Here is a 24,752-nt window from a genome sequence, read left to right as displayed (position 1 = left end):
TGGGCTCTACACCCACCCACTCATCCATCCATCCATCCATCCATCCTCTGCCCCTCAATCTCTCACTTCCTGAACTGCTCAAGTGTATTTAAACAGGGCCGCTACCCGCGAACGCAAACGCTTTTCTCACTTCCTTCTCCACATTTATAAAGCGGCTTGCAAAACAAAAAACAACTGAAAGCTGAAACATAAAAATGTGAAATGCAGGCTAAGTACATGTAAAAGCTTCTCCCATATTCAAGCTGCAGCTCAGCCCATTCAAGCGTTCATAAATAACTGTAAATAATGAATACCTTATGAAAAATGCACAAAGCAAGCAGGCTTTAAAGAGAAGCTTCTGCACTATGCACGCTTTCCGCTTGGTAGGCCTATATAAGGGCTAATAAACTCCACATTCCCACACCTCTGTGCTAAATTCAACCCAACGCATGTCCTTCACCTTGGGAAGCAGTGCTCGTAGCATGCAGCCCTGCTCGTTAAATGTCACTGCGCAGAGCCAGACCTTCACTGCGCTGAGGGCGGGGCACTTCATGTTGACGCCACATCAAAAACTGAGAGGCTCCATGAACTACCCCCACACCACCCACTCCTCCCAAACTGCACCCCAAAAAGATTTGAGCCAATTACAGCGCTTCGCCGCAGATGGCAAAACCATGACGCCAAATGACGCCATCCACCGAATACTTTCAGCTCCCCACATTAATCACTTCTACAGCTTTCACAGAACTGTGCTATAAATGTTCTTTATCCACTGATCTATCATTATTATTATTTATTATTATTAAAACACATGACAGCCCACAATAAAAAATAAACTCATGAACAAATCACAAAGGACTAGCCCAGCGGCTAGCTGCACAGCTGTGTTCATGTGCAGCAAGCTTCAAAGTGGCTTCACCACTGGTCACAAAGCAGGAACGCTCAAATCTGCCCCCGGCCCCGCCCCCGCCCTCCCTGAGTCAGGGACAGGATAAGACCTGGGAGAGTGTGACGACCGGCCAATCAGCGACATTAATCAATTAACCAATCGGGTAGAACTGGAAAAACAGCAGCGCTACTGGCCACCAGGGGCAGATTTGAGCACATCTTTAAGGAGCCAAAGCAGAGCACTTTACAGGCTCAGCACACAGGGTACCCACGGAATATCAATCCGGATCTGAGGCAGTGACTGACACCACCGCCTCCGGCGGAATTCACCGGCATGCGGGGGGGGGGGGTGGGGGGGGGGTGTAAAGCGGAAAAAAAATCAAAAGTGGAAGCTGTACGGGAAGCGCCTGTGGATTCCGCGTAGCGGTGGAGCCGCGATTTAACCCCGGCTGTACGCCGTAACCACGGGAGCCTGCGGGCCTTCTCACAACACCGCTGCAGCCAATCAGCCCCCAGACAGCCGCCGAACAGCCAATCAGCCGCCAGCAGCCAATCAGCCGCCAGCAGCCAAGCCCCTGTACAGAATGCCAAATCTGCTCATGTTCCCCTGCCCACGTTCTCTCGAAAAAAAAGGCCATTGGCTAAGCGCTAACAAAACTTCCTCCAGTCAAAACTACCCTGTAGAATTCCAAAAGAAAAGAAAAGACAAACCTTGAGGAAAGGATATCCACTAAGCTGCCTGTTGCAGGGCGGGGTCCCTCCACTTCCTCACCGCCCCTTCCTCGCTCGTCCAATCCCATGTGACCCCCCCCCCCCCAACCTCAAACGCGGGGGTCGGGGACCCGGCCGCCGACAGAAGCGCCCGAGGTGCCGGCCCGAAAGCAGAGAGGAGGAGAGGGAGCGGCAGGCGGGCCGGTGCAGATTAATTAGCCGCTCGCTCGGCAGTGGTTAGCGCAGCGCTGGAAGGGAGGATCTTGGGAGCGCTCGGTTTTTTCCGCAGCGCTCCCCCAACGCGGGATTTTCCCGCCGTCGCTCAATTTGCTTTAATTGTTCCCTCTACAGGGCCGCCGCCAACTCCGCCGGCACCAGGGGGGTATTAAGACGTGATTAAACGTGTCGGGATCTGAGCGTCGCGGCCGACGATGGGTAAGAGAGGAGGGGCTCCCGACCTCGGGGATTCCTGGGCTGTGAAACCGCGGCTCGCCATCCCATCAGCCACTGCAGGCGAAACCAGGAGCGCCACGGTACGGAGCGTGTGAATTTTGAGGGGGGGCGGGGGGGGTCCAGCAGAGCTGGCCCTTTTCTATACTGTTAGAGGAAAGCAGTGGGCGGAGCATCGGACTGTGGGAGGGGCGTGGCTCCTGGCCCGCTGTGACAGGCAGTGACCGTCGCTGGTCTCAGCGAATGCCGCGGCTCAGCAGCTGGTCCTCGGCTCTGACCGGAGCACCGCGTCAGGGAGCTGGGGCCATCAGGGTGGACCAGGAGGGGGCGCTACCGCTCTGGCCTCAGCTGCAGCAGGTAATTAAGGAAAGACCTCAGCTTCACAGTAGTAAAGTTGCTCCTGTCTGAATGAGGTTCACCGGGTCAAGCAAACAACAAACAATCATTTCACCTATAACAGCAACTAGAACTTACCATTTGGAAAACCACAATAATTCAAACTACAACTCACTACAAAGAATGAAAAAAAACACAGCAGCAGCATTTGTGCAGTGGCACCCCAGGGGATCAGAGGGGAGGGGCTGCGACGGTTGAGCAGCCAATCGGATGCAGGCGGGGGTGATTAGACTGTCAGATGTGGAGAGCCAGTTTCGACCAGCTCCCTATCAAGTGCCACATCTGCCCTGCTAACAGCTCACAACCCAGGAGGCGAGCTGAGATGCATTTCACCTGGACATGCTAATCACACTCCCGATCACAGCAACACGCACGTACACACACTCGGACACACAGACACACGAACGCACGCACGCACGCACACAGTGCTCATACACCACCCGCCCCCTCAGGGCAAAAACCCGCCATTAGCTCCCCCTCACCTCCATATTACACAAGACACCTTGTGTAAGAGGAGAAGAAATAAAAGAGGGAACGGTTTTGTGAAACAGACGAACGTTCTGACCGAGCGAGGGGGGGGGGGGGGGGCGCGGGATGAGCTCACCAAACCCGGGACGCCAGCGGCTCACTTCTTCTGTTCAGAGCGGCAGAACCGCTCGACGCGCTCGCCCCCGCGTCTCAGCTTCACAGACACTCTGATTCGCATTCCACGCGTGGACCAAAGTCCCACCAAGGTCAGAACGGAACCTTTCTGTTTTTGTCCCCAGAAGGGCCTGGGGGACAGGTGCACTCAGTCTCACACCCGCCCTCGCCTCACGGTCCTTCAGAGCCCAGACGCTCCGACAGGAAACGGCCCCGAACCCTCCGACAGGAAACGGCCCGGCACGCTTTGACAGGAAACGGCCCCACGCCCTCCGACAGGAAACGGCCCCAAACCCTCCGACAGGAAACGGCCCCGTTCCATTCACTATTCCATCCTCCTCCGATTGACTGCGTTCTTCTGTTCCTTTCTAATAAACGAATAAAGATGGACCCATCGATAACCATCCGTTATAATAATGTAGGGACCATGAACGCATTAGTTAGAAATGCTTTAACACATTCCAGTGTGTACAAAACATAGTCCTTTAGTCTCAACTTTTGGAAAGAAAACTGCTCAACATCAAATGTGTTTTTTTTTTGTTGATTCTCCAGATGAAACGGTTTCGGCAGAACTGCGAGGGAGGACAGCTCTGTCTGAACCTACACTCATCCTCTGATTTTCCTTCTTCACAGAAGAAAGGCTGAGAGACAGAGCAGACTCACACACATTAAAGCGGCACCGTGTGCTGTAATACACGCTGCAGGTGTAGCCTACCTCCGTAACCAAGGATCAGGTTCACAGGCCACGGTTAGCCCCAGGCCACCCACCCAGCTCCACCCTGACAGGGAGGGAACCACTCTGAGCTACTGGGGTAAATCAGAGAAAAAATAGGGGCTCTTCCACCCACCTGGCCACACAGTACTACAGGAGAGCCAGCAACTATTTATTACCCTACAGTCCACACAGTACTACAGGAGAGCCAGCAACTATTTATTACCCTACAGTCCACACAGTACTACAGGAGAGCCAGCAACTATTTATTACCCTACAGTCCACACAGTACTACAGGAGAGCCAGCAACTATTCATTACCCTACAGTCCACACAGTACTACCAGAGAGCCAGCGACTACACACGCAGGTGCACATGCACGCACACACACACACAAGTGCGCGCACACACACACACACACACACACACGCACACACACAAACACACATACTCACTCACAGTCACAGTCACACACACACACACAAGCACACACACTCACTCACAGTCACAGTCACACACACACACACACACACGAACGCACACTCACACACAGTCACGCACACAAATACACACACTCACGCACAGTCACAGACGCACACACGCGCACACACACACACACACGCGCACACGCACACACACACGCACGCGCGCACACACAAGCACACATACTCACTCACAGTCACACACACACACACACACACAGTCACGCACACACACACGCACACAAATACACACACTCACTCACAGTCACAGACGCACACACGCGCACACACACACGCACGCGCACACACACACTCACACACACACACAGCTCGGCAGGGCCGGCGGTCGGACAGGCGTGACAGATCGGGCCTCAATGCCGCGGCGGGGAGGGGAGGAGCCCCCGGGAACACCGGGCCATCTGCCGCGGGAGGCGGCAAGGTCTCCGTGGAAACCGGCAGACGGAGGAGAGAACTCCGCACCGCTGCGCGGGATCCCTTTCAGCCCCCTCCCCCATCCCCGCCCCCTTTGCCCCGGCCTGCCAATCAAAGACAAAGCGGCGGCGGTGACAATGTCATCGCGCTCCAGACCGCGCGCGACCCAGGGGCCTGTCTGAAGCAGAGGACACGAGGACGTGTACCCAGGGGCCTGTCTGAAGCAGTGGGCAGGGAGGATGTGTACCCAGGGGCCTGTCTGAAGCAGAGGACAGGGAAGATGTGTACCCAGGGGCCTGTCTGAAGCAGAGGACAGGGAGGATGTGTACCCAGGGGCCTGTCTGAAGCAGAGGGCAGGGAGGAGGTATACCCAGGGGCCTGTCTGAAGCAGAGGACAGGGAGGATGTGTACCCAGGGGCCTGTCTGAAGCAGAGGGCAGGGAGGACGTGTACCCAGGGGCCTGTCTGAAGCAGAGGGCAGGGAGGACGTGTACCCAGGGGCCTGTCTGAAGCAGAGGGCACGGAGGACGTGTACCCAGGGGCCTGTCTGAAGCAGTGGGCACGGAGGACGTGTACCCAGGGGCCTGTCTGAAGCAGAGGGCAGGGAGGACGTGTACCCAGGGGCCTGTCTGAAGCAGAGGGCAGGGAGGACGTGTACCCAGGGGCCTGTCTGAAGCAGAGGGCAGGGAGGACGTGTACCCAGGGGCCTGTCTGAAGCAGAGGGCAGGGAGGACGTGTACCCAGGGGCCTGTCTGAAGCAGAGGGCAGGGAGGACGTGTACCCAGGGGCCTGTCTGAAGCAGAGGACAGGGAGGACGTGTACCCAGGGGCCTGTCTGAAGCAGAGGGCAGGGAGGACGTGTACCCAGGGGCCTGTCTGAAGCAGTGGGCAGGGAGGACGTGTACCCAGGAGCCTGTCTGAAGCAGAGGGCAGGGAGGACGTGTACCCAGGAGCCTGTCTGAAGCAGAGGGCAGGGGGACGTGTACCCAGGGGCCTGTCTGAAGCAGAGGGCAGGGAGGGCGTGTACCCAGGGGTCTGTCTGAAGCAGTGGGCACGGAGGACGTGTACCCAGGGGCCTGTCTGAAGCAGAGGGCAGGGAGGACGTGTACCCAGGGGTCTGTCTGAAGCAGTGGGCAGAGAGGACAGGGAGGACGTGTACCCAGGGGCCTGTCTGAAGCAGAGGGCAGGGAGGACGTGTACCCAGGGGCCTGTCTGAAGCAGAGGGCAGGGAGGACGTGTACCCAGGGGCCGGTCTGAAGCAGTGGGCACGGAGGACGTGTACCCAGGAGCCTGTCTGAAGCAGTGGGCAGGGAGGACATGTACCCAGAGGCCTGTCTGAAGCAGAGGGCAGAGAGGACGTGTACCCAGGGGTCTGTCTGAAGCAGTGGGCAGAGAGGACAGGGAGGACGTGTACCCAGGGGCCTGTCTGAAGCAGAAGGCAGGGAGGACGTGTACCCAGGGGCCTGTCTGAAGCAGAGGGCAGGGAGGACGTGTACCCAGGGACCAGTCTGAAGCAGAGGGGTGGGAGGACGTGTACCCAGGGGCCTGTCTGAAGCAGAGGGCAGGGAGGACGTGTACCCAGGGGCCTGTCTGAAGCAGTGGGCAGACAGGACAGGGAGGACGTGTACCCAGAGGTTTCATTCACCCAACGGTGGCCATGGGCACTTAAACTGTTAAACCTGTTAAGCTGTTTAAGCAAATATTCAGCTACATAAAAAGTACCATACTAATGAATGGGCTCCCTGGCCGGGCTTCACACCCTGTGTGTGCAGCAGACTGACACCTTGCTCCTGGAGGTGACCTGGCCTTGATGACTTCCAGGAGTACCTGCACCTGACTGGGAGGTGGGCAGCTATGGTTCCTTCATGAGCTGAGAGCATGCTACCCGAGAGCAGTCACCGCAGCTCTAACGTTAGCATGCATTCAACCAGCATTCGTCCTCAACTTTGATCCTGTTAAAAAGATCCTCCCCTTCCCCTTAACAGTTCAGCAATCTCCAAAGTTAAATGGGAAATCTGTGTTTATGAAGGAAAAACTATCACTGGGATTCACTTACAGGCTAAAGTTAAACGCTGTATAAAGTTAATGCTGAAATTATCCATGGACCCGGTAGATACATTCATAGCCTCTCTCACTTCAGTTTTTTATACCTGGTCACAGGTGCAGAAACACGTTTAAATCTTGCCCACGTCTCTGCACCCAGAAAACACTCCAGCTTTGGCTCGGTGCAAATGCATGAATAGAGAACTGCAGGACAGCTGGTCAGAATGGCACAACCATACAGATATTCTGTATATTTTATACACTGCCTGGCCAAAAAAAAAGTCGCCGTTTGGATTTTGTTGGACAGTGCCCACTGTACAAGCCTCTATAGGCAGTGTTATGATCTGGGCTTGCTTCAATTGGTCAGGTCTAGGCTCAGCAACGTTATGCGGCAATAAAATGAAGTCAGCTGAGTACCTGAATGCACTGAATGATCAGGTTATCCCATCAATGGATTTTTTCTTCCCTGACGGCACGGGCATATTCCAGGACGACAATGCCAAGATTCATCGGGCTCAAATTGTGAAAGAGTGGTTCTGGGAGCATGAGGAATCATTTTCACATGAATTGGCCACCACAGAGTCCTGACCTTAACCCCATTGAAAGTCTTTGGGATGTGCTGGAGAAGACTATATGGAGTGGTTCGACTCTCCCGTCATCAATACAAGATAATGCAATTCTGGATGGAAATAAATGTTGTGACGCTGCATAAGGTTGTCGAAACAATGCCACAATGAATGCACGCCGTAATCAAAGCTAATGGCGGTCCAACGAAATATTAGTGTGCAACCTTTTTTTTTTTTGGCCAGGCAGTGTAATTGCCTTCAGCTGGGCGTGACATCACAGAACATACCTTTTGGCTAAATAAATGGCAAGGTCTCCGTGGTAACAGATATTCAGTTACTGGGCAGCCAGGGCTCAGAAGGATGCTTTGAGGCAGTGATTCCTCATCCTAACAGATTACACTGTAACAAGGCCAGAGGTGTAAATGACATTTCAAATGGGTAGCGCTATGATCCATTCCAGGTCCAATTGGAAGCAGGCTAGTGCACTGAAGGGAATCCACCAAAAGGAAGAGTCCTGGCTGGCATGCCTCCAGCAAAACCTGGAGTGGCTCAAACGGCGATGGACTGGGGGGGCTACAGTATTACATGGAGTTACTAAGATTACAGTGTGTATATCACATGCTCATTGGCAGCGCTGAATTTTGCGGGGTTGTGGGTTTGAATCCCGAATGGGACGCTCTGCGACACTGCTGGGGCAGTATTCGGCAAAGCCAGTGTGCTTCCCCTCTGCAGTCCCACATACAAAACCAGCTATTACGAGTTCATCCCAGGACTGAGAGGGACACTGTAACATGGGAATCTGCTCAGCCCCCAAAAACACACAAACATGTGTTTCTGTGTCTGAGCGCACACGTATATATCTATATATACACAAATATAAATATGCATGTGTGTGTGTGTGTGTGTACACATACACACATTTTTGTGTATAGGCACAGACAGTATATATACTATGTCTATGTAACAGTACATAACGTCTGTTAAAGCAGAGCATCACCCAACATCACTCCTCATTCAAATCGTATCTGTGCAGCTTCAAAGCACCCATGTGCATTAACCTTTAATTAATTTTTACCAGGAAAAAAAAGAGGCTGAGTTACTATTAATACTTCTGATTAAAAGAGAACTCAGAGGTCAGGTTTAACTTGCAATCGGTTCTTTTTTCAAACAAGGTCTTTGTCTTTGTGCAGGCTGCAACAGAAAAAAACAACGCTTGTTGGCGATCATCAAACGCCGGCAAGTTCACTACCTCCCCTTACATTCCTTTCCAAGGTCAAACACTCTGTCTGTGGTCAGACTCTAAGACTAACATGTTTAACCAAACACTAGAGCCCTGGTTCGACACAAGACACCTAGTGTGTCCTGTCATTCGATCAGTGTTTCACACCGAAGTTATCTAACACACTTATAGGGTTATCTGTGGAGAAACCAGCGACCGTCTGGCAATTACAGTTCCACTTCCTGTTTCATGCTACAAACATCATGTTTGTGACCCAGTTTGGTGACATTCAAGAATGCAGACCTGACACCCACTTGTATACAAGGGTTCGCAGAACCCCAACATAAAAAGGTACGACCTAAAAATAAGCAAGGACATTAATATGATTAGAAGGCATTCAACATGTTTTGTGAAGGGGCTGAGAGCACACTCCAGGGTTCATAAAACATATAAAATCTCAGGCTGTTGAACTTGAACTCCAGGCCCCGGATTTGAGCGTCCATTACGCACTTTAGTGGCATTTTTTTTCTTACGCGATGCAGCCCTGAGCTGAACCATCACCCCGACTGCCCCGTTTAGACTCGCTGGCTGTGGAAGAGGATGAGCTCAACCCCTGCAGAAGCTGGCGCTACGTACAGAGCTCGAAAACTTGCTGAGTTTTACATTCTGAGGGCCAGAAATTGTAACCACCCCACACACACACACACAAGCACACACACTATATCTAAATCTCACTGAGCCAATGCAGCTAAGCAACCGGTGCCAACGCTCGAACAGTGAACCCACGCGACCTTCCCTGCAGTGGATTTTGGGAGACGAAGTCCGCAGCACAAGCTCGGTGGAATAATAAGTTTAGGCTTTGCCCTGCTGCACCCCCCTGCCACGCCATGTGCAAAGCTACACTGCGGCCCCCCAGACAAGCACACCCCTGGGGTCTGGCCCCCGCCACAAATGCACCTCTTATAAAAACAAAATGTAATTTGTGAAACTGACAAGCCATTAACAACAACACTTTACTGCATTAGTAGGAACTGTTAGGTTGCAAGACTAATTAATATTAAGCCTCATTCATAGCATTGTAATTATGATGATCATATTTAGCTCGCTTGAGAATTTCTGGGACACATAATATTTGGAGTGCTGCTTGAGAGGTTGATGGGGTTAGGAGAGGTTGTGCTAATTCCTTAGTTACAGTGCTGACTGTTCGAGCTGCACACATTACAAGCTCAGGGCAAAGTGTTCCTGTTAATCACCGTGGAAACCGACACTACCGAAGGGAGCTGTAAAGTTAATTGTGATGGTGAATGCCACAGGGAAGCAGGTGCCTGGGTTAACTGCGAGGCCCAGCAGACACCTCGCTGTACAAACAGCAGGTATCTGACCTTTGTGAAGAGAACTGTTTGTCTTGTGCATCTGTGTCTCGCCAGAAAAACCGGCGACGTCAGTGTGAGGACACCGCTTACGCAACGAGCGCGGGTCCTGCCGTTCTCGCCGCTGGCCAGACCACCTTTCTGCCTCGCCCTGCCGTCTACTGGCAAGCCAGACTAGCGATTCAGCAAGGGGCCATTAGGTCTCATAAGCAGTTCGGTTAGCGTACGGTCACTGGCACGACGTGTGGGGGAAGCTAGAGACAGTTACAGAGCATTTTGATTGGCTTATGCATCTCAAGCAGGCCTCTAATGATGTCAGTGCATGAGGAGGGGTTTTGACTCACCAATGAAGTCCATCCCACATCATTCTGTAGTACCTATTATATCAACAACGAAATAAAAATGTATGACATATGTAAGCCATGCTGCGATTGCCTTGATAGAACAAACATGTCTACAGAAACAACATATATACATTACAGTCATTCATAAAAATGTTTTTAAAAATGCATAGTTACATTACAGCATACAGAAAAGACACCATAAATACAGGACTACATACTAATATTGAGTCCAGAGTTCTAAACCCCAAAGCACAAGAAGTTTTTAAATGGCCATAAAGGTAATGGTGAATATACAAACTCAGTGAAATACAAAACTACAGTGAGAATCCGCATAGAGGTTTGGCTTTTGTGAATCTCAATTTTCGCCAGTTTCAATAGCTCTGACCAATTTAACCATGTGTTTAAGTATTCTGGCGCCAGTGCCAGATTAATCAAAGCCCTAGAAATCTATATAGCCAAATGCAAAGAGCCTTATGAAAGTCATGCACATATTACCTTATGTGCCTCCAACAATCCATTAATTTACAATTCAAGTGACATATCTGTGTATCATATATGGATTCATTTTTTAAAGCCTGCACGAAAGCGATAAATATGTATGTTGAGCGCTGTGAAATGCCAAAGCCACGAATTTACGGAAGTATATTGCATCTGTGAGAGGTGGCCAACAGCTGGCTACGCACTGTGTCATAGAGCCGGGTGAGATGAGCGCAGATGGCGTGACAAAAAAAAAAGAAGAGTGGAGTGTGCTGGCCCTCGTGTGTCCCCACATTAAAATTCTGACTGAATGGAGGGGTAGGGTGGAGGGATGGAGGGACAGAGGGGGTGGCTTTGCGTGTTTCTCTCTGAACAATACAGGCGTGCGGGAGGGAAACTGGCTAGATAGACATCTGCTGCACAGGCACACCTTGTCGGCTTCGTGTTTTAACGTTTCCCCCCCACGCATCTTCCTGGATTTAGATCTGGAACGGTGTTTAAGGTGGTGATTTGCCAATTTTGTATCCAGGTAGCTAGCTAGTCAGCGAGACCCATTCTTGCCTCGTCACTTTAGCCAGAAAAGAAGGAAACGGAACATGCCAGGCGAACACACTGGGTGTGAAAGGATGTTCAAATTGATCCGATGTGGAGCTAGCTAACTAGCACGTTGGCTAGTCGATGTGCTCTTTAAATACGTCCTTCTCTTTCTTTCCCCTCCAAATGCAAGCCATCAACTTCGTATGACAACGATCAGAGAATATGATGCGATAAAAAAGGCTTAAATATTCGGCAGCCAGCATTAGCTAACAGACCCTTAGTCAGCTAGCTAGATAGCATTCTTTGCATAAACTTGGGTATCTTTCTAGGACACTGACATCTGCTAGCTGAGGTTGTTGCCTGTACTATACAAATGGTTGTTTGTTACCTCGAGTACGCTAGCTTACAGCATGCATTTTCGTTGCAGATATTGCTTAGCTGCCACCAACTGCAGTTTTATAACTAGCCAAGATTAGCCACATTACCAAACTCACTGGCTGCCTGATTTGTTTCTTCGCTCCGTCGAAGGTGTTGATGTTGCCTTAGTTAAAACACTGCTGTTTTCCATGGTTAGCCAGCTAACTGTTCACAGTACAAGTAACAAAGCTAATTTGCCTAGTGAGCAAGCTAAACATCCAAAAAGACACTTGAAAGAGCTGTATCTTGTCATGCTGGTGATACCAGGGTTTGCAACTAATGGCTTGTTTACGAATTTTAGTTTAATGGCTTGTTATGTACATACTCGGCTGTTGTTTGGAACCATGTTTTGAATTATAAATACGTTGCTAACTCACTTGCTGAGATGCTACAAACTAGATACCCATTGTAGAGCCATCAATTTCAACACTGGCCATACAGTAGGTACCTGGTTTTCGATTTAGCTAGCACTACATAACTATCTACATAACCACTGCTCTGCCCAGTCTGGTGCAGTTTATATGGATTGAAATTGATATCCCAGCAAATGGTGTGTGCGTGTAACGTTATGCGAGTTGTGCTATGTGCTTCAAACTGTGTGGAGTGGCGTGTGTACAGCGCCTACATCTATATGAAAGCATGCCATTTTCTTGCTTGAGGTTTGGAGTTTCGTTTATAGCCTGCTATTTTTTTCTTGCTCGTTTTATCTTCTTTTTTTGCATTTTATTTTATTTTTTTACCTTGCGTCTCCTGGTTTCAGCAGTCCCACTCCACACAAAGCACTGGTATATGACTCGTAGATTCTGCTTCCAGTTCTCCACCTTAAAACCGTTCACATGAGCGCAGCCGGCCGGACTCATGACAGAAACAACATTCAATTTAGCCCGCTATGTAGTGTTTTTAAACGATGAAACGTGTCCGAGAGAAAATGAATGTAGCTAGCCAGTCAGCTAGCCAGCCGCACAGAAACGGTCCGGATTTAAAATGAGACAGCCAAACCAAAATCCAAGGGTCAGTAATAAAGACCATCAAATTACTGATGTTTCGTTTTCTTGTTGAGAATAGCCACCGGTCCCTTTAAATACAGCCCTGTCTGTATGTCTGTCGCGTTACCCCTGGTTCTTCTACTTCCACTCTCCCGATTATTATTTTTTTTAATGGTCGGCAATAGAATTCAACAGAACACGGCGAGCTTTGTGGAGCCCGCCCAATGCCTCGCAGTGATTGGTCACCAGAGGAGAGTTTCGCCCTCTATTGGCGGGGGTAGGTGTCGTTTCCTGTAGAACTCACGCCCCCTCCCGGTCTGCTAAAACAGGGTTCCGATTGGTGTATTGAAACGCAGCTCGCCTTTAGTAGGCGTTTCCAGCCGCACGAAAACTCCAATTGGCTGGTTAGAGAGCGCGAGCTGGTGGTGTCAATCAAAAACAAAAAGAAACCCTCCAGTATCTTTGCCCCTTTCCTGAAACCACAATTTGCCTTTCTAGGTGAGATCACGAATAAGTAAAGGGAAACACTTCCGATTAGCAGCATGCACAGAACCTGGTGAATATCCTTTAATAAACAGAGGCGGGGCACAGCTTGTTTGTATTCCATTGAGCTCTGAAGTGCTGCACTGCCCTGCGTCACTTCCGATTCTAGCTGTGTTTTCTAATTATCCGAACGAAAGACGCTTCAAACGCCGGTCTTTCAAAAACAATGTCACTGGGCGTGCCAAATTGTCACATTTTGAGACAGACTGGCTCGCCAAAGAATGCCAGAAAAACGCCTCGTAGCCACATACAGCTAGACTTTACAATGTCTGTAGTAGCACAATTTGCGTTAGTTGAGCTATTCTCCAGTTCAGGTCCAAATCGCTAAGGTCATGCCACAAGTCAAATAAAAATAAAAACTTATAAGACACAGCCTAAAGCGTAAATAAAACCAAATACATTTGGTAATCTGATAGCAATTTAACGCTGAATGCCGCATTCCCCTCAGTCTCCACTGAAGAAATATACATTCAATAAATCAGCGAATATTAGCGTTATTGTTCCTACCATCACCAGAATTTTCAATCAAATCGATCAAGCCCAATTGTACCAGCACAAAAATACACGTGTTGCGTTTACAAAAATCATCAGACAATTTGTAAATGGAGTGTGACACCTTGTGGTTGGACACTACATTGCAACATTGCACTACATTGAACATTCCTTAATTCTATAAAGAAATAGGTCTGTAGTGCACGAATTACCAACTAATTATTCAAATGCCATATAATAAAATAAAACGCAAAAAAAATCACTTATTTACTTATTGTGAACAAAGTCCAGTTTTTCCTTTTATTTCTGTTAATGCAGCAAACGGCTCTTCCATCTGAACATTGATAAATAAAACAAGTTTTTTTTTTTCCTTTTTTGTTTAGTTTCCTCCAGGCATTGTGTGAAAGCAATAAATTAGTTCACACACTCAGATTTTCTTGAACAATGTCCAGGCTTTTTTTTTTTTTTTTCCTCCTTTAAAAAAAACATCTTCCAAAGAGAGCCTGACTTGAGGCTCGATATTTCCCAGGGGCTTCAGGAGTAACTCGACGTCTTGCTTCCTACGTCATCGTCCTGCGATCCCATGCTCTGAAAGGCACAGTTTAAGAAGACGCATTACTCCTCTCCGTCACAGTTTACCTCGGTACTGCGCGACCAAATTTCCCAGAGGATCTGCTGCGAGCAGTTTTTCAGTTCCAACCAATTACCCTCGGCTTAATTGGTCAAATCAGTAACCTGGCTTTATAGATTTTTATACCCAGATTCATTTCCCATGGCCCTTGTCTTTGCAGACTTGTCAAAAAACAGGACACAATTACCGTTAGAAATAAAGACAAATAAACATACTCCAACATACAGACCTTCAGAATGAAGTCAGACGGGTCTGCTTGGCATAAAGTACGCTCCAATAACACTATTTTTTGCTAGATTAATCTCACTTCAAGAAAGCTCAGTTAATGCTGCTGAAGTACATACTAAAACTACATAACATCAGGGGTTTTTGGTATTTGGAGAGCCACAGGGTCTGACGGGTTTTCTTTTCACTAAAATCAGCAACCATTACATTGGCCAAAAGTAACCAAGTAAAAAGGTATGCTAACAGCAAGCTACTGCTTTAGAGGATTGATTAAGTGCAGAAAGACACTGCAGACCTGCACACACTGTAGCCCTCCAGGGCCCACGAGGCCGGGGACAGAGGTTCACCGGTCTCCTCTCTGGCCAGTGTGCCGAGTAGCAGGGTGACATGAGGCCATTACAGATTTAATTCTCCGAGCTGCCGGCCGGCTCGCGCCGCTAACGCTGTTCGACAGCGTGGACGGGTCTGACGGACCAATCAAATCTGGACCCCGCCAGCGCTGACATCACACGCTTCCGACGGCAGCGCACGCCTGTCTGCTTTCTCCCAAATCGAGAGCAGAGGCTGCAGCCGTGAGTGCTAACCAACATGACTGGCCACTCCCAAGTGTAAGGGTCAGAGCATACCTTCTGTACAAACTGTGGATTTACTGTGATCTCCTGATCCATGGACTTTAGCTTTTCGTCTAGTTCTATACATTTCAGCATCTGCGGAGGAGAGAAAGCACACAGGGTCACACAGCAGTCTGCCAGCATACTGGGTAGCTGACACTGGGACTTTGCTATGGGGGAAAAACAAAAACATTGTTAATTAGTAATGTATGCTGGGGAGTGCACCGCAAACTTTTAACAAAGGAACACCATTTCATTCATGTGGCACAGGACATTTCTGTAATGCAGAGTACATACACAGTAGAGCCTCTCATACAAGCACATCGGGATTGGTGGTTATTAGGGCTCTGAACTGTCCTGAGTCTGTTGGTGAACTTTTAAAGTGACATGAAAATACACCATTAAAAACTAATCCTTCACCGATTTGAACAGTTAAATTACCGTAGCCTTATCTTTTATATGAATCACTAGAAATTACACTAATACTCAAATCAGCAGTAGCCAGGATTAAATTAGAATGTTCATTATTATTCTAATCAACATCAGCTTTGTGAATAATGCATCCGCTTTCAGAAGCACTCTGCCGTCCGTTTCCTCTGCCACTTATTTCTATTAAACATTGTAGATTTTTCCATGCTGTGTTCTTTAGAGACTGTCCTAAGACCCGCCCCTTTGTCTCATTTACAGTGTTTTGCTAATGCTTTCTCTGGTTTCATACTGCAGTCCCTCAAGGTCAGGCCATAAACCGAAGGTCGTTGTGAATACGGCTGTTACTGCTCTCAAAGACAGTATTCCAGCACGAGGAGAAAGAACATAGCAGAACACTGCAGAGAGCACTACGGGTAAGTGGCACTGGGTTTCACGTGTTGGTGGCCTGGGGTCTGGGACAGAAGGTGGGTAGGGACCGGATTTGAGCGGGATGTGAAACACGCCCACCCCTCTAGGTACCAACTGCACCAGCTGTTTGTGTGTGTGAGACAAGTCTGCAGCCTTGGTCATAGTGCATATGCCATTTTGTGTCCATGGCACACAATACAAAAATCGGTGTTCTTATGTCAAAACCTTAATGTTTTCAGCAAAAAGAGCCACATTTGAGCCGTAGAACATTCCCCTACTCCGAACCTTCTGTGATGCAGGGTTGCAACAACACAGCAAGCCTGTTTCCGGTTTAGCAGAACCCAGACTAATGCAGGATTCTTATAATGTAGCCTGTTTGTTCAATGGAATCCAGGCTAATGCAGGACTGATATAATGTAGAAAGTTTGTATAATGGAGCCAGTGTTTTTTCCTTTAATGAAACTCACAGTCATGCAGAGTTCATGTGATTTTTAATGGAAACCACATTAAGCCAGGTTGGATAAAATGTACTGAGCGTTTTTTTAGGGAACCTGCCACCCAGAGGACATCTGTGACGCAGAAAATGTGCACATTAAAATTTTTCTGCATTAGTGAACATTATTATACATACAAAGAGGGCCCCGTATCCAAATGTCCAGAACATACGTCCTACCTCTTGGTCAATTTTGTGGAGCATCGCAGGGTTGTTGTATTTCTCTGGGTTGTCGTGGAAACTGACCATGCCGTCTTTCTGGTTGATACTGGCGTAGATCTCACCATTCTCTATCTGCAAACACAGAGAGAACTTTCGGTTCAGAATCAGTTCTTTTTAGGCATCATTCTCCATGCATGACCGATACAGCACCTTGGGCTATCCACTTGATTTAGACACAAACGGACTTTACTTTGTTTCATAAAATAGTTCGGGAACCGGGTGTGTAACCCAGAGGTTGCAGGTTTGATTCGCAGGTGGTGTGTGAGCATTGTCCCGTTGAGCAAGGTACTTAACCCAAACTGCTTCAGTAAATATACTGTTGTATAAATGGACAGTATGTAAAAATGTATACTGCTTAAGTGGACTGGGAGTATGTGTTAAATGCCCAGACAGGTGACTGAGTGTCTAGAGTGTCATCCTACAGTATATAATCTATAGGTGTAGCTGTAACCGCAAGCAGGCTGTTATTCTCTCACCATGTGCAGAACGTATTTCTCTGCCTCTTGCGCACTGGAGAGCTGCACCCTGTTCGCCATGTCTTGTAAGGAGAGCGTGAGAAACGTCTGCCAAGCGGAGACAACAACAGGGAGAGAGGGAGGGAGAGATAGAGAAGAGAGAGAGACAATGAGAGAGAGAGAGAGAGAGAGAGACTTTGACTTCTGATGTTCCTTAATTGAAACACAAACGCGTCCTACAATTACCTTAAAACCTACCTCATATATATTACCTATTACATATATTGCATATTTACAAACCCAAAAATCACCCCTGCCTACCCCCCCCTCCCAAAAAAAGAACAATAAAACTATCAAGATGCTAGCTAATTCTGTGAATTCTGCAGCTTTAATAGCAATACATAGACAACCTGTGGTCACATAAATAGCTCTAGCACAAAAGCTGGTGGTAAAGAGCTGGCAATATAGAAGTTAATTGCTAAAATATTTAGCTTGCCAGCTAACACGCTTCTCAAGGAAAATGAACGGATGTAAATGGCAAACTAATTATGTGGCATTTTCCGTTTGTTTACAATGCTAATTTTTTAGTAGGTTTGTCTGGTTCATCAGATCACTTGATTATAAAAGGGCCTTTATAATCCTCTGTGCCTGCATGGTGATAATGCACTTGTGTATTCCTGAGAGTAACCCTGATGTTCTCTACTTTCATAAGTCGGACTTTTCTATGAGCATCTGCTAAGTGACTGTAATGTTTTTTTTTTTTTTTGCACCGCTCATTTCCACCATTTATGCAGTTACAGCATCCATATCTTTATGTTCCCATGTGGCGGCAGTGCCTAGTCAGGGACTCTAGAAGTCGTTCCATGTCAGAGAATGGCCGAGAGGAAAAGATTAACAGGAACAAGACGGCCAATAGTTCTGCTGTCCTGACCTCCACCCCTGTAGGGCCAGTACGGGGGCCACGGTGACCGAGACGAGCGACCAATCGGGGAGGGCGTGGCCAGATGCCCCCGAGGTCGCCGGGCAGAGGGGGTCTGGTCGGTAAGTACGGGGTGAAGACAGACGGAGGGAACCGTGGATGGATCCTGACCTTGGTTAGCCGCTGGATGTTCTTCTTGTAGAGGGAGGAGACGCACTGCTTGACCAGGCCCGTGTTGCTGTCGCGGGAGAAGGCGTCGCCGTGCTTGCTCACCACGCTGCGCAGCTCCCCCGGGTTGTTGCTGGCGTACACCTGCGCCAGCTCGTGGTAGGCGTTGCTCAGCGGCTGGGGACACGTTTAAAAAAAACAAAGGTTTTTTTTCAAAAAACGTAAAAAAACGAGAACAGCAGCATTCCTACTGAACTTTGTGGTTTCCTCCCATGTGGAACCCTCCCATAACCTGGATTCAATACTTATACTCTGGATTCAGTTCAAGACCATGGAACTCATCCTTGCACAACAGTGAGGTGCCTTACCTGAATGAGCCACCCAGCAGCCTCAGTTGTGAGGATTCTTTGGCCAATCAGTGACTTAAATCAGCAGTGCTGTAAAACACTGAAACTCAGCAGGGACCACAGCACTCCATGACTGGATCCTGTCACCCACGTTTCACGCATTAAAGGATAACTGTCCGGCGTTATCTGGCCCACATTAACGGCGTTACGCGGGTTTCTTCAACTCTACCATTTGAAAACTTGATTTGATTGGCCGGCTCACAGAAATGAGGCAACCCTGTTCCAATCATGTGTCCCCATCTCTGCAATACCCGGGACCTTTCTTGTGACAGGGGAGACCAGCGAATGGCTTAAGACGAGTGGCTGTCAACATAAGGCCCGGAGGCCAGTTTCCATAATTACGTACTGCAATTTACACATTATTATGCTGTCAGTACAGAAGAACAAGAAAGAAAGCATAAATCAGATGACTATCAGGGTAATTCTTGTTTTTTTGCACTGACAGGAAAACAAATGGATTGAGAACAACTGACAGACACTCAGCATACTTCAGATATAAGCGCGTGTAGGCAGTACTCCATCTCTGCTCACAGTGCGTGTGATACTCACATTTCATTACTACCTACACGCAACTGTGTGGGTACAATGCCACAGGCAGCAAAGGTAAGCTGTGATTAATCAAAGATTCATACATCAAAACGAAAAAACATTGTGTCTGCAGGAGGGGGTGGGTCCTGGTTACAAAAATGTTTTTAATCAATTTGTTAATAAGACTTTAAAAAAAAAATTTTTAATTAAATTTTTTTTAAGCATTTGAATATCTAAGAAACAGAAACAGAATGTGCAGGTAAGGTACAAAAAAAATCCCAGAATGGCCGAAACAGAGACTGCACCATTACAATCAGCTTCCCTGCATGACGTCGTCAAACGGACGCATTTCGGCTTCCATAGCAACGGCCTCACCTTTATGAAGCGCCCCACTATCTGGGAGGTGTACTTGGGGAGCGGCTGCACTTTGCCGTGCAGGATCAGGGAGACCAGGATGTACTTCTTGTAGGCCTCCAGCATGATGTGGCTGACGACCATGGCGGGAGTGGTGATGGCCTGGCGGGAAAAAGGAGGGGGGCGGGGAGGGGGGGGGGCGTCACGGGCTAGCACACCGAGAGCATACCGACAAACGAAAACCACACGCAAACCGTTTACTAAAAAAAAGTGTGTGTGTTCGCAGCCTCAGGGCTTTTCATCAATTTCAAAAATACCCGATTGCGCAAACACCGTACGCCAAAAGCCGCTCAATTCACAGGGCAGGGAAATCGTTTCAATGGGTGGTGAGATGTCTCTAAATGAACCTGGCTCCAGGATTAAAAACTGTGCGCGGAATGCAGCTCATAAACACAACTGCTCCTCGCAAAAGTACACAGCGTCCTTGTTTTGCTTTAAAATGAAAGTGGTAATGCCACTGGTTTGGTTTGGCAAATTCAACAGACCTTTTGACACTTGTTGAGTCATCACACATACAAAAGGTGGCGATTGATTGACGGGTTTACAGGTAAAATGTTTCCAATACCCTGAAGCTGTAAATCTTAAATGAACAACACGGCTAACGTAAAATATTACAACATCCCCACTACACGGCAGCACCACCGTGAGAACGTGTTGTGTTAGCGGGGGGAGTCATCTTTTTGTTGTTTACAAAAACGTGTTCCAGCACGTTCTACGTCTGTTGAGAACATGACGGCCTCATATTCCCAGTAAACATTCCACTGCAAGCATTGCGTAAACAGTGCCGGAATTCGGCCCCGGGTACGATTCTGGCGGGAAAAACACGAAAGCGTCCCTGTTCAACGTGACCGCCAGTACCACGAGGCATGCGTTTAGGAGCAGTGATTTCACCTGTTCGTAAAAATACAGTGCTCTCTCAAAGTTCTTCAGTCCTGAGTAGATCATGCCTCCGTAATAGTAGTAACACAGAAAGTGCTTGGCGTCGTAGGCCCCGTTCTCCTTGCAGATGTCCGTCATGTCCAGCTCCAGGTACGGAAGGGCGGGCTTGAAGCACTTGGCTAACAAGCACAGCTGTAGGCGAGTTTCAACAAAGGTTTCAGACCCCAGTCTTACATCACCTACCGGATCAAATTACACCAGGATACAGGCCGAAACTTTCATTCATACAAAGGTTCTTTATACTTCAGTTGCATTTTACATAATCAAAGATTTTTTTTAAAACGAACTAAATAAGATCAATGTGGTCAACCCCATAACCCAGTGGTAAGAAATGTAGTTCCCTTCTGCACTCGTTTTGCCTAATCCCAAATTCTACAGGCAGCGACAACACTGGAGTAGAGCTACGATCACTTGGGAATTGAAGAAACAACAGAAATTCCTAACATAAAAATGAGCCCCAGTTTTGTCAGTCAATGGCTGGTACATTAAGACCAAAGAGGCACATATAAAATAAAAAAACACACATTCTAAATGTCAATCAAGGAGGGCTGCCTGAGAACAAATATTCAGTGACCTGCTCCATGAGGACAGCTTTCCTGGTTTGTTTACCTGACACAGGTCTGCATGAATTGAGGTAAGCTGGTTTGAATTCATCTGCATTTTGTCCATTGCCTGTTTTAGGATACCAACCCCTCTTAACGGCTGTAACAAAAGAGATATACCAAGAGTTAGTCTCTCTCTCACTCTCTCACACACTCTCACACTCTCTCACACACACACACACACACACACACACACAATGATTGCCACACAATGATCTGTTTGAGCAGATAGATAGATAAATCAGGGCTGCTTGCAGTGGCCCATAAAGAATAATGAACCAGGACGAAGGGATCTCTTGCCTGTTTTCGTTCTACCAGGGCGTTCGTCAGCTGATGGCAAAGGCCAGCGACTGTAATCACAGAAAGAGAGAGACGTTTAGAGCGCGTTTCTCCGCCTGGTGAGAGTTCACACTCACAGGAAGCCGAACCACGGTACTCACAGGTGTCTGTTGCATATCGGATGTGCTCTCCGTTGCAGGTGCTGATGAACAGCTGGACTTGGGAAAACAGGGTTTCAAAGTCTGGGATGTTTGGCATGGAAAACTTCACAAACCTGTGCACAGGTGAAGATAAGACGGTTTAAAAAAATACAGGTCCTGCTTGGGAAACATTCTCCAGAGCATAATTCTTCAAGCTAAATTAGTGACGCAAGTCTTAGCCACACACACTACCCCGCAGAATGGCTGGAAAGCGCGATGAATTTTTAGAGTGCAAAGAAAGCAGTTACGGTTTACAGTGACTGGTTCTCTCAACTCTGACTGGTGTACGTTAAACATGGCCATGCTATAGATCCAGTCGTATCACCGTCTCCAATTGGAGCCCCACATGGAGGACGTCGTAACTCACCACCGCCCTATTAGCAAGACATGTCCGCAGAAGTCAGGCAGACTTCAATTTACAGTCAAACTGGCCAGGTTCATAGTGTCAAAGGATTACGAGACAGACAAATTTAGACAACTCTGATACTGGAAAACACTTTTGGGGTGGCAGTACTGTATACTGATAGGGAATAGGGGTGGTAACTCAAAGGTTTTGGGCTCAATTCAGAGCTGTGGAGTTGCGCTTGTACCCTACAGCAAGGCACAGAACCTGAACTGCTTTGGTAAAATATCTCGCCGTACAAATGTACAGTATTTAAAATGTTTCACTGTGTGAGTCACTCTGGATATGCGTAAAATGCAATACACTGTCTTCACTGAGGAGGTCTAGTACCACATGCATATGCAACAAAAGGCCAGCCACATTTTTTGAGTGTTTTCATGCAATTTTTGGGGCAGCCTCCCAATACTCTCTGATAAACTTTACTTAAAGAGTTAGCCATTTAGCAGAGCCTCCCAGAGCCCAACCGATTGGGGCAGACTTACAGCACAGCCAGAACCCCCAGGGAGTGCTCCTGCACATCCAAGGCCCCCAGCACGGTGTCCAGGTGAGACAGGTTCTTGGCCAGCAGCTCTCCGCTCTTGTTTATGAGCTCACAGAGCTGAGTCATTTGACCTGAGACCAGGGGACAGACACACAGTTCAAAAAGGCCAGATTTACAAAGCAGAATTACTAGCCTGCCCACTGAGCTATGGTATGTTCCACTATTGAGAGTATGAGACACGTTAAACACCCATGGTTAAGGAATGCTGATTTTGTCGATATGTTATACATGGTTAAGCTTAGACTTTCATAGATTATTCGACCTGATTTTTCCGATGAATAATTCAAAATTTGTATTTCCTAGACTATCGACATGATTCACTTAACTTAGGGTTGTTAGCATCGATAACCAGAGCTACCATACGCTAGCATTTTAGCGAAAAGTTGGCTATCTGCATTACCGTTTTTAATATTAAAACACGAATGAGGTACGGGTCAATCATTGTACACTACATGACTCGCTTTGTGGTTCACTTTTGGCCTATACCTGACCAGTTAGAGGCCAGGACTTGTATGTCAAGCTACCAGCAGGTAAACATTAGCCACTGTCAAGGCCTGGCTGCACATTTTCCATTTTCACAGGAAGTGTAACCGAAATTTTGTAGCCGACTAAACTAGATTGACAGGCGTATTAGCTAGTAACACTTGTTCTTGAAAAGCTTTAGCCAATCAGAGGAAGATGGGGGGTGGGATTACCGACAAGCCGACATTCCCCCAGAAATATTTTCTGGAAGAAAACAAAAGTCAATTATCTTGCCAGATGTCAATTCCGTGCTAGTTCTGCAAACACAACATATGTACAGCATGATTAAATAACGTGGCTCTCTAATATTAACTCTGAACACAGTAGGACCTGCAATGGTAAGGCAAGGGTTTGTTTACATGACATAACAAAAATGCTGCCAAGAACCGGGGCGTTTAATTTAGCATTAGCATCCGGTTGCTAATCTTGTTAGCTAGCAGTTCAAATCGATCAAAAAGCCGCTGCGTTCAGCTAGTACACACCTTGGGCGGAGAGTTGCCGTACATTGTTCACGAACTGCTCCAAAGCCGACGCCATCCTTTCTTATGTTGTGTGAGTTCGTAGTTTTTCAGACTGCTTTCATTCAAATGTCAGATACAAGTCCGGAGTTGAGTGAGGGGGCCAGACAGCCGCCACTGACTGAAAGTATCGTGAGATTTCCTTATGTACGCGCTGCATCCGACGAGATTTTATGACAGGAACGGACTGCTTTTTAACCCTATAATGTCCACATAGCTTCAGCTACACAGAAACGTACTTTTTCAGAATATCAGACTTTTTCATAGAACATTTATTTTCTTTTTTTCTCTTTTTTGTAGGGGACCACTTCATTATTTTCAATACACATGATACTGCATATGTCTTTAAGTAAATCTGCTCGATCCTATTGGTTGCTGTTGACAAATGTATAGTTTCCCATCAATAAAATAGCCATATTAAAATAGCCTACATAAATTGCATTGTAAATTTAAAACAAAACTAAACTGTATTCACTTTAGGTCTGTTTAATGATCCAAATATGGATCCGCACTTTATAACTAATTTTTATTTTTTTAAAAACGCTGAACAAGAAATGTGGGAGGATTAAACAGAAATAAGTAAAGATCTGGGGGAAAAAAATTATTAATCGGGAAATCGATCGTTAAATATTTAACTGATGTCCCGGCTATTTGCAACTCATTCATTTGGAAGAATGGGACAAGCCTCCAATTCGTCTCATGTTTAATCGCAACCCGCAGTCAAAATATAACGCTCATCTCGTTATCGGGCTTGGTTCCTGCACAAACAGACCAAATGCCACCCACTGAATTTTCCAGTCTACCAGTTAAAGCGTGTTGTTCCGCTGTATGCCTAGCCAGGTCCGAGGTGCACCAGCGGGCAAACAGTCACGTTTTACATTTTAATAACATCATCAAAATAAGCCACAAATGATGGAGCACCAGAGAACTTTAAATTCGTGTGGTTGTACTCCAGTGTAGTCTAAATATTTGCATAGTCTATCGCCACCCCCGATTTTGTTTAAATCAGACAGTGTCAATACTGGTCAGATTGCTCATCTAAAATAATGAACGATTTTATGACATCCTGTACTGGACTAGGTTGGTATACAGATGGGTGACAAAGTAAAGGAAAAACCAACATAAAGTGTCTTAGTAAGGTGTTGGGCCTCCACA

At 47.5% G+C, this 24,752-nt stretch overlaps 2 protein-coding genes across 5 annotated transcripts in view; both read right to left on the bottom strand.

Annotated features, from left to right (window-relative positions):
* Positions 1–13,828, bottom strand: part of LOC135244184 (ubiquitin carboxyl-terminal hydrolase 22-like) — a 34,308-nt gene extending 20,480 nt beyond the window's left edge. For 2 of the 4 annotated variants that reach the window (XM_064316444.1, XM_064316446.1), the window contains exons 1-2: positions 12,403–13,828; positions 10,232–10,264 (exon numbers count right to left, since the gene is read on the bottom strand). In XM_064316444.1, coding sequence (XP_064172514.1) covers positions 10,232–10,264; positions 12,403–12,522 — 153 coding nt within the window. In that variant the 5' untranslated portion in view covers positions 12,523–13,828. The remainder of the gene's footprint in view (positions 1–10,231; positions 10,265–12,402) is intronic. The other 2 variants (XM_064316445.1, XM_064316448.1) reach the window with 1 other exon arrangement.
* A 141-nt stretch (positions 13,829–13,969) lies between these two features.
* On the bottom strand, positions 13,970–23,734 carry LOC135244185 (COP9 signalosome complex subunit 3). The gene is made up of 12 exons (XM_064316449.1): positions 23,562–23,734; positions 22,499–22,628; positions 21,575–21,687; positions 21,435–21,484; positions 21,142–21,234; positions 20,485–20,664; positions 19,555–19,695; positions 18,248–18,421; positions 17,179–17,265; positions 16,661–16,774; positions 15,166–15,246; positions 13,970–14,271 (listed from the first exon to the last, which is right to left on the bottom strand). Exons 1-12 carry the CDS (start codon positions 23,614–23,616, stop codon positions 14,218–14,220), a joined length of 1,272 nt encoding a protein of 423 aa, XP_064172519.1. The 5' UTR covers positions 23,617–23,734; the 3' UTR covers positions 13,970–14,217.
* Between the last annotated feature and the right edge of the window lie 1,018 nt (positions 23,735–24,752).

Source organism: Anguilla rostrata, chromosome 17, assembly GCF_018555375.3.
Source record: "Anguilla rostrata isolate EN2019 chromosome 17, ASM1855537v3, whole genome shotgun sequence".
NCBI lineage: Eukaryota > Metazoa > Chordata > Actinopteri > Anguilliformes > Anguillidae > Anguilla > Anguilla rostrata.
This window is presented reverse-complemented; position numbering and strand designations above follow the sequence as displayed.

Excerpts from the sequence above, each read along its gene's own strand:
- LOC135244185 (XM_064316449.1), bottom strand. The coding sequence starts at position 23,616 with ATGGCGTCGGCTTTGGAGCAGTTCGTGAACAATGTACGGCAACTCTCC. Across the intron at positions 21,688-22,498 it reads CTGGGGGTTCTGGCTGTGCT|GTTTGTGAAGTTTTCCATGC; the intron begins GTAAGTCTGCCC and ends ACCTGTGCACAG. Across the intron at positions 18,422-19,554 it reads TAGTGGGGCGCTTCATAAAG|CCGCTGAGCAACGCCTACCA; the intron begins GTGAGGCCGTTG and ends ACGTGTCCCCAG.